Source organism: Bactrocera latifrons, unplaced genomic scaffold (assembly GCF_001853355.1).
Source record: "Bactrocera latifrons isolate USDA-ARS-PBARC rearing strain unplaced genomic scaffold, ASM185335v1 scaffold_8, whole genome shotgun sequence".
Classification (NCBI taxonomy): domain Eukaryota; kingdom Metazoa; phylum Arthropoda; class Insecta; order Diptera; family Tephritidae; genus Bactrocera; species Bactrocera latifrons.
This window is the reverse complement of record NW_017537489.1, coordinates 1111180-1120902: the sequence shown is the minus strand read 5'-3', so window position 1 is coordinate 1120902 and position 9723 is coordinate 1111180. Positions and strand designations below refer to the sequence as shown.

Genomic DNA, 9723 nt, shown 5'->3' with positions numbered 1-9723 from the left:
ACACATACACACGAACAGCACATATAGAACCCAACCGCGCAGCGCAAAATACCCAGCAACCGAATCAAGGCGCGCGCAGGCAGCAACCAAGCAAACAAACAAACAAGCAACAACAACAAGCCACTACCAGTAGTAGCAATCGAGTCTGGGCCGACCAGTGACGAGTCTTTTAATCGCACTGCGACTAGAACATTGAATTCATTCGCTGAACGAACGTCGTGGTGAACGCAAGAGACTCGGTCACAAGCGGAACTCGCAAGCTAACGGTTGACGTCTGACAAAAGCAAAGCAGATATTTACGTTAAGTGAACGGAAGCAGATATTCAATCCAAAAAAAAAAAAAGTCAAGCGAAATTTGTTGCGTTAAATGAAAGTGAATTTTTATTGAAAACTAATTGATTATTAACACTTGTGGATTTTATTTATAAAAGAAGAAACAAATAAATAAATTGTGAAAATATTAAAAATTTTATATAAAAAGTGAGAAAAAGAACTGAAAGTGAAATTGGCAAAAAACAAAAATTTTGACTTGGAAGCCAAAAATAAACGCAAAATAATTGTAATAATTGCAAAGGCGTGCTTAAAAAGCAACAACAAATTGTGATAACCAATAAAGTAATTTGTGATTTGTTTACAACTCAACGCTATTGAAATATGGTAACAGGAATAACTGGTCCAAATATGACAACCAACGTTATTGGAGCGCCGGTGGCAGCGCTAAAAGATTCGCCCGCAGTTAAAAGCGATCGTCGGGTAAGTTTCAAAGCAACAAGAAAAAATACAACACACAAATAAATAAATAGTAAAAATTTTTACAAAAACTCAAAAATTAAGTAAACCTGTGCCGCGCGTGTCCACACTTCGTACAACAAGTATTACACCCACCTGCCGCACAGCGCCCATTTGTGGACGACTGTGGTCAGCGTCGTTGGCTTTTGTCGCCATTTCGGGCAAACGATGCGACGGCACGCAACATTTGCCCCACTCACGCATTGCTGCGCGCTGCCATGCACACATAGCAGCATTTAGCTAGAATTAGACCCACACAAATGCTGGTTTGCCCCAAATCCAAATCCGGCGCGTGCGGCCCACAAGCAAAGCGGCACCACCAACCCAGGCAACGCTCCGTATTTGTGCCTATTTTCATTTTGCATTTATTTTTTTCTTATTGTTATAGGAGTTTTTACGTTTTCATTCACAATATCGTCAGTGTCGGTGTTATTGTTGTAGCGCGCATTTTACGCGCGACGTTAGTTGGCGTAAGTGGTGCCTAATTTTGGGAAAGTCAACTTCTGTCAACCGCCTGCGCTACCGCCACTTACGGCAAAGTCCAATGTGCCAAGCGCTGGTTGTGTTGTGTGCCCCAAAAACGTTCGCTGGCAGTGGCGGACGCCAACTACGTACGGTTCGTTTCCTACGCGTCTGTGACACCAGCAAACAGCTGGGCGGCTATTCATTCATATTCCATGAATGGCTGCAACGTAATTGGAACGATTTTTTTGATGACTTCACTAGCGTGTTTGTTGACTGTCGTGTGACGCCTTCCACTCATTGCAAGCATTATTCATGTGTCTGCTTTTGGACATTGTTTGTTTTGGAAGATTGCTTTATGGGTGTGTGAGTGTGGATAATACGATTTTGACAGTAAAGCGCACGTAATATAAAAATTCAAAAAAATTAAACTAGTGTTGTAAAACTTCATAAGAAAATTCATCATTAGATAATTATAAAAGCGCTGCGCGTATATCGCCTTTCTCGAACGACCTTGCGCGCCGCGCTGATTCTTCTGTTGCAGAGCGCTTTTAAAATTCCACCCAGCGCGTTGATTTTTCTGCGGTCGTAAGCGCTGCTTTATAGGCCTATGGCTGCCGTCAGCAAAAGTATTTTCACATAACCGCACATTCATAAATACCGTAATAAAGTCTGTCTGTGTGTGCGCGCGCGTATTTTTAACTAATGCGCTGCTATTTTTGGCTATTTCTCAAATTGGTCAGTCAGACTTTTATTTTTTTTGCCCAAGTGTGTACACAAGTCACATAACAACACAAAATTTGCGCGACGGGCTTTCATTAACCGACTACAAATTTCACTACACCTTATTGTTGTTTGCGCACTTTTTTGGCGGCACTTAAAGGCATTTAACGCCATTGTCGCAGTCGCCAGACGTGGTCGGCGCACGGTGCTGCTGTAACGTTTAGCGGATGGTGTTGGTGTTGGCACACGGCGGCGACGCGCAAATTCGCAAGGCATTTCATTTCGGACGCGCAGGCGTTTTATTTATAGTTGCCAACACATTCACCACACTGAAAATAACGCACGCGATTGTCGCCGCCACGCCACCTTGCCAACGCGCCACCGCGCTTGTTGGCCGAGTGCCATAATTGCGGCCACGCTATGTGTCCAATTAAAGCGCGTACCATGCAAGGCGTGCGCGAACATGCGCCACACTGCCAATGGCATTAATGGATGCAGCGCAGTCACATTACCGACAGCTGTACAGGCCAAACCAGGCGCGCGTGTTTGTGGAGGTGGTGCGCTGTAAAAGCGACGCAACGCTCAGTGAGGGCCATTGCACACCCGCGTTGTGTGGTACGCGTATTCCAAATGCATTACATTGTATGTGGCCGCAAAGTTAGACAGTTTTATAGGTAGACAGACAAATATATATAATTATCTCACCTCATTGTAGAAACAGTTTGCGCGCTTTAATTGGCAACTGCAAAAAATGCAACCTTTCAATTTAAGTCAAAACGACTAATGAAATTTTTTATTGTTTTTTACAGTCGAACAAGCCGATTATGGAAAAACGCCGACGCGCTCGCATTAATAATTGCCTAAACGAGCTGAAAACGTTGATTCTGGACGCCACAAAGAAAGACGTAAGTACAACTATACAGATATATGTATACATAACGCCTACCCTTAACCCACACTACCCAGACATCCGCTAATCGCAAAGCTCATGCGATTTTGGTCGGCAATCTCATTTGTAGACCATGCACCAAACGCATACTCTTTCTGCCCTCACACCACTCACCAACTGCAAACCATATTGCAAGCAAAGTAAATTAATTTCCATTTTCTTCTTTTTTCTCACTTCCTTTTCAATAGCCCGCGCGTCACTCCAAATTAGAAAAAGCCGATATTTTGGAGAAGACTGTCAAGCACTTGCAAGAGCTGCAGCGCCAACAGTCCGCCATGCAACAAGCTTCCGACCCTAAGGTTATCAACAAATTCAAGGCCGGCTTTGCCGATTGCGCCAACGAAGTGAGCCGTTTCCCCGGTCTGGATCCGGCTGTGAAGCGTCGCCTGCTGCAGCATCTCAGCAATTGCATTAACGGTGTCAAAACCGAATTGCATCAACATCAACGTCAAATGGCTAGCGCTAGCGCGCAAATGTTGCCCTCACCACCCAGCTCTCCCGAACAGGATCCGCATCATCTGCATCAACAACAACATGTTGCTGCTGCTGCCGCCGCCGCTGCCGCAGCCGCCAGCGGGCATCCCTTCCTTGTGGGCACACAACTGCAACACACCATGAATGGTTACTTCCTACCTAACGGCATGCAAGTGATACCCACCAAATTGCCAAACGGCAGCATTGCGCTGGTATTGCCACAACAACAACAACAACATCACCTACAACAACAACAACAACAAGCGGCGCAAGCGCAACAGCAGGCCGCACACCTGCAGCAACAAGCACATCAACAATTGAGCGCTGCGCAAGCTGCCGCCTTAATGTCAATGCCCAGCCGCACCGCCTCGACCAGCTCAGCTTCGTCGCACAGCTCATCCGTCTACGAGCGCACGCTTTGTTCGCCCGCCAACAGCGTCGCACATTATGCGCCACCAAGCCCCGCTAACTCATATGAGGCTATGGATTGCAAACCCTCAGTCATACAGCATGCGCCTACACTATCACAACAACAGCAGCAGCAATTAAACCAACAACCACTTTCGTTGGTCATCAAGAAGGACATCAAAGTAGAAGATGAGCAACCTTGGCGCCCGTGGTGAAATGTTCGCCCCCAACCCCCCGTTGGTGAATCACTCAAGTGACTGAAAAACGCCCCCGCGTAATAGTAGTGTGGGGCGTCTAAAATATATACCAAAGCGGCGTAGGGCCCATTAGTGGCTGGCGTAGCAGTCAGAGCGTTCGACAGCTATTGGCACTCCTCCTCGGTCAACATTCGGCGGTACATGCCAGCTGTTTATTTGCTTGGCAAATACGGACACTGGTTAAACACGCTGGCGTTGCGATGCGATGATAACCGCAACGTACACTCATTCGTAGCCATTTCGCGCACTTGCCTTTGTGTAAATGACGTTGAAACTGAAACTGAAAATATCGCGCGCTACATAGTGATCTCAATAGCAACAGCAGCAGCGCGGCGGTGGTAGGCGCTGCAGTGAGTATGACGCAAATCACAAAAGCATTGGGAACGTGTCGAACGACAGCACTTAATTGACTACCTCAGCAATACAGGGGCGTAGCGCGGTTAGCCGCACCTCAGGGGCGCTTCATTTGAATTTCACTCAGCTATCTCATTGGAGTATTACAAGTAGATATATACATATATATAGAAAGAGAGAGAGAGAGAGTAACTAATAATTGGCGAATCGTCAAACTTTGTAGTCACTAATAATTTAAAAATCATAATTTTTTAAGAGAAATCTAGTTTATATTGCTTTTCTATGTATTTTTAGTTGATATCTTCATTTCTCATTTTAAGTTTCATGCACTAATATTATAATATTTGTGTCAGCACTTGTGAACAGTTAACAGAAATGACAAAACAATGAAATCTTATAGGTCTTCCCAACTTGTAAAGTAATTTGCACTTAATGAATTTACATTATGTGCAATAAGCATATACATATATATAAATATTTGTATTTAATTATAAAATTATTAGTAAGTTATTTATGCAGTTTATAAGAAATTAAATTTTTTCAAAAAAGAATCAGGGAAAAAGTAAGACCTGAAAGAAAAAATATTAAATTAAACAAAAGATAATAAAACTGAATTTTATCACTTGAAACTAAAAAAAAAATTCTTTTATTTGGATATATCGCTACAATTAGTTTGGCATAAAAGTGAGTGCAGAGAACAACCCTAATAGTTTGGAGCAAAAGAGAGAGGAGAGCACAAAGTAACCCAATGTCAGTGAAAAAGTCGTTAAAGGCACAGTGGGCGCATTTGATGCAAATTTTTTAGAAAATTTTATGAAAAAAATGAATTTAATAATTAATAATCGAGTGAGTTTTATCGCTAACAAACAATCGATGTTCGAAGTTCACGTGTGATCTGAGATAAAGTCGCTTTAACACGATTATATCAAAAACCGCCTTTAAGCAAAACAAAAATATGAAATATAAATAGAGTAATATGAACTTTGTGGTAGACAATTACTATCAATAGTTTAATCAAATCCGATTAGATTAGGTTAGGTTAGGTTAATCTGATAGACCAATAAGTCGCGCATATAGCAGTTTGGTCCTTTGTGATAACAGATGGAATTCAGTCAGGTCCAAGAGGAGTACTCTCTCTTTAGGAAGCTTGCGCTTGACGCGAATTTTAACAAATTTTGCGGTCTTACTATTGATATCTCCTCCAGTGTATCACACTGTTTGGACCACAGATGCTTACAGTGTAGTCTTGCCAATACGGGACAAGTGCACAAGAGATGTTTCCCTGGTGCCTTGCTCTAGACATTTCCTGAAGTATTCTTGATCTGTTACTCTCATCCCGAGGGCGTCTGTCGCCACCAGACAGTTACCAGTTAATATTCCCATCATGTTCCTACAGCCTCTTCTATCGAGTGCCAATAGTGATTTTCTGTTTTTTTTTTTTTTCAGTTTGCTGTCAGATTGCTCGTTCCATCGGTTTTTGACTTTCTTTACCATGCTTATATCAAGATAGTCGTATAGACAATGCATAGGTTTCCCAATATTCATCCCGTTTTCGGATGTTAGCCGTATACCTTTCTTGGCAATCTTCTGCACTATTTCATTTACCTTGTGGCCTGGCAACCAGTAGAAGCTTACTTCTCTCAACACTTTCCAGCTGCCCTGCTTCCCAAGATACGTCTGGCCGGAATGCGATATGAGGTTACTGATTTTATTGTTGCTTGGCTATCTACGTACGTGTTGACTCTGGAATTGCCTGCAGGTGCATCATTAGAGACCAACTCCGCGGCGGCAATAGTAAACACCTCAGCTTGAAATATACTGCAGTGTTCCGATTGGATTTGAGGATTTGTATTGACTTTTTGTAGCAAATTTTAGAAAAAAGACAAAAACCAAAAATCGCTGAATAAAGTAGAACAACACTTGCATGCCGAAGATGACCTGACAAAAGTTAACGATCTTGTATTCTCAGAGCACCGTTGAAAGGTCCGCGTGATATCTCGGGTTATATGCAGAGACCAGAGGTCAATAACCCGTCGAAACAGAGAAATTCAGCTTGAGAGGTATATGGTTGCATATCACACAGACTCACATCAGCCGACGTCGCCACAGTGAAATTGGTAGAACTAAGCTAACTACTACATCCACCGAATTTTTCAGATTTGAGTCGCGCGTAGCTCTAGTCACCACCTATTCATGCTTGAAAGCTATTATAACTTGTTAATTATTAATCTTCGGTACTGAATGGTAAAAAAATAATAAAATAACGCCAAAATTGGTATTTCTACCAGATCAATATGTACGTTTATACCTCAGATAAATCATGAAGCACCAACATCCTCACACGAATTCATTGCAAAGGTTGTAGTATCCATACACATAGTTATCTAGGCATCGGGTTCATCTTACAAATCCAACCGAATTCGTATACAGAGGTTATATGATCTGAAGCTCTTTAACTCATCTTAGTTGGGCTAACCGGATTACTTTCATGATGGCTTTTTGGCTTTATCTCGAAAGTTTCAAGTTTAAAACATGGATAATTGAAGAACTTCACCAGGATCATAGGGTTATTCAGAGAAAACTTAATATGATTTCAGTTCCGTGATTTCACAATGGGCCTCTCAAAATCCTACCTTCTACCTGGAGATGTTTTCAATATAAAGTTAAACTACACCTAGAACAATTTATAATAATGCGATAATCTCCTAAATACGAATAACACTATACTATATATATTCATAGAGAAAAGTAACCGGATATTTGCGCTTGAATTCGCATTGTCTCTACCATTAACTTCGGACGTTGCAGCTGACCACGAAACCTTTATGCTCTTGAGCTTTAAACGTCAAATACCAAATTATTTTTATAAACTTAAATATTTTGCTTTTTTTTTGTATAAAAAAAAAATCTCGAAAACGCTCTAAAAAAATATAAAACAAATTGAAAAGCTCTCGAGGTCTGTGTGTCCGCATTGAAGCGTTCTTTCGAATTATATTATATATGTATGTATGTAAGTAGGTACGAGCATTGTTTGATGGTCGTCGGTCGACAGTCGGCGGTCATGGTGTGTCGCGTCGCAACGCCTAGTTTAAGCCAAGTTCATTAACTGACATTCCAAGTTGAAAGCGCAGTTTTTCGCACACGCGCCGCCGTCAAAACAAAAACAACATAGTGAAATAAAATCAAAAAATAATAATAGCAACAGCAAAGCATTAAACAAGATAATTAAATGTTAAAGCGTCGCCCGTCCGCGCGCGTCCCCGTCCGCTTAGTGGCCAAGACATTGCCAATCGCCACCGTTGTGCTGGGACTGCAATGCGCATCGCAGCCACGTCGGACGTCGGCTTGGTGTGAATGCGAGCATTTAAAATTCAAATTACACTTGAAATTATGAAATTAATTCGCATCACGTTTAGATGGGTCTTCGGCATTTTACTTGGAAAACAGCGAGTTATTAACGCGGCTTAGTAAACAAAGTGCCGACGACGCGCATATAAAGTATATTTGTATACACATATCAGTATATATATATATATAGGTATTTAAATGATTATGAGCATTATGTGTATCATTTGATAACGTACAAAAACAATGATAACACATGCATGTATGAATATTAAAATAAGGTCGTGGCAATAAGCGCATTAAACACCATAAATCGATCATAAATTTCAGGCAGAACCTAATTCAAGTGAAACGCTCGGTAATGTTAAAGATAAGATTTTAGGCAACAATATAAACTGGTTAGTATTTATCAGTAGAGTGAGAAGAGATTACAACCATAGACGGGTCTACTTAAACGCGACGGATACGGGGACTGCTAAGTCATTGCTCAAATTAGGTGAGGGATTTTTTTTACCACTATCATGACGACAAAAAAATCATTATGCGGTTTTAGTCAAAATTATGTAAAGTAAAAAAAAAATAGTTAGTTATTGTGAACGAATCTGGGATATACCTTGAGGACCTTAGTTCACTTTTCATTGGTTCTAATCCATTCTCAATTGCATTCATAACTCAGCAAGTAAAGATTTATGAAACGCAAGAAGTAAGTTGCTAAACATCATTAATCGAAAATACGATAAATTTACCTTAATCAAAAATGCTTTAAATGAGATTACAAAAATGTTGTCCCTTTGTTTTTTAAAACGAAGTTGTGAAGTTTCCAATACTCAGATAAAAACATCGCAGGTCCTATAAAGTATATAGGTATATACAGTATGTCAAGAATGACTTAACATATTACATAATTGATTTTTTTTTTTTCATTTTTTTGTTCGATTATACTTATATGGAGTATTTAAAGGGAAGTGATACAAAGAAATGGCTAGTTAAAAATGCAAAATCAAATAAAAAGACAATGTAAGCAAATATCCTTCAATAGCCCTCAACTTATGGTCAATATAACCGGCCTACTGAGCGTACTATTCTCAACACCATCAACCATCTTGAGACCCATCATTCATTATGGGGACCGAATAGACCACATCCACCACGCAATGAAGAAAGTATAACAGCCGTAGCTGAGAGTGTAGATGAGTCCGTTTAGGGTCGATTCGGCTCCTATCGCAGCAATTCGGACGACTTGGTGCATTTTACTTTGAAATCTTAAATTAAAAGCATACAAAACAGAGATTGTGCAAGAACTGAAGCTGATCGACCTTCCCAAGCGTTATCGCTTCGCTCATAGGCTCTTGAAAAGTTCCAGGCAGATCCGACGTTTTCGAGCCAAATTTTGTTGAGCGATGAGGTCCATTTCTGACTAAATGGGTGTGTAAACAAGCAAAATTGACGAGTTTGGGACATTTCATGCAGAAAAAAAACGGTTTATCGGCCAGTGTAATCATGCCGTTGAGAATTAGCACGCCAGAATAACTATCTGATCTAGGCGACATTTGGTTTAAACAAAACGGCACCACTTCCCACACGTCGCGTCAATCAAGTGATTTATTGAGAGAACACTTCGGTGAGCACATAGTTTCGCATTTTGGGCTGGTCGGTTAGCCATCGAGATCGTGTAATATCACACGGTCACACACGAATATGCATCAAAACCTGTCAGCACAAAATGTTTAGAAATGTCTTGCGTTTGCTTTTTCGGATCCTGTGAACTGTTAGGATAATGTCATATTCTGCGATGAGACCAAGATGAAGTTGTATTACAATGATGTGCCTACTAGAGTATGGCGCAAAGCATCAACTTCTCTAGAAAGACGTTAAATTTGTCACAAATTTCGTGATGATTTGGGGCTGGATGTCAAACAAAGGAGGACGAAATTTGGTTTTCACATGAAACACTATAATGTG

The 9723-nt window shown here is 41.0% G+C and overlaps 1 protein-coding gene across 2 annotated transcripts; it reads left to right on the top strand.

Moving 5' to 3' along the window:
- Positions 1-529: 529 nt before the first annotated feature.
- On the top strand, positions 530-4927 carry LOC108976822 (protein hairy). 2 transcript variants are annotated; one of them, XM_018946184.1, is made up of 3 exons: positions 530-753; positions 2784-2879; positions 3112-4927. In XM_018946184.1, exons 1-3 carry the CDS (start codon positions 655-657, stop codon positions 4018-4020), a joined length of 1104 nt encoding a protein of 367 aa, XP_018801729.1. In that variant the 5' UTR covers positions 530-654; the 3' UTR covers positions 4021-4927. The 2 variants fall into 2 exon arrangements, with proteins under 2 accessions (XP_018801729.1, XP_018801730.1); XM_018946185.1 differs by lacking the exon at positions 530-753 and adding an exon at positions 1686-2648.
- Positions 4928-9723: the final 4796 nt, after the last annotated feature.

Bases quoted from the DNA above. Each gene is read 5' to 3' on its own strand.
- LOC108976822 (XM_018946184.1), top strand. From the start codon at position 655: ATGGTAACAGGAATAACTGGTCCAAATATGACAACCAACGTTATTGGA. The intron at 754-2,783 runs GTAAGTTTCAAA...TGTTTTTTACAG, and splicing joins CAGTTAAAAGCGATCGTCGG to TCGAACAAGCCGATTATGGA. The intron at 2,880-3,111 runs GTAAGTACAACT...CCTTTTCAATAG, and splicing joins TGGACGCCACAAAGAAAGAC to CCCGCGCGTCACTCCAAATT.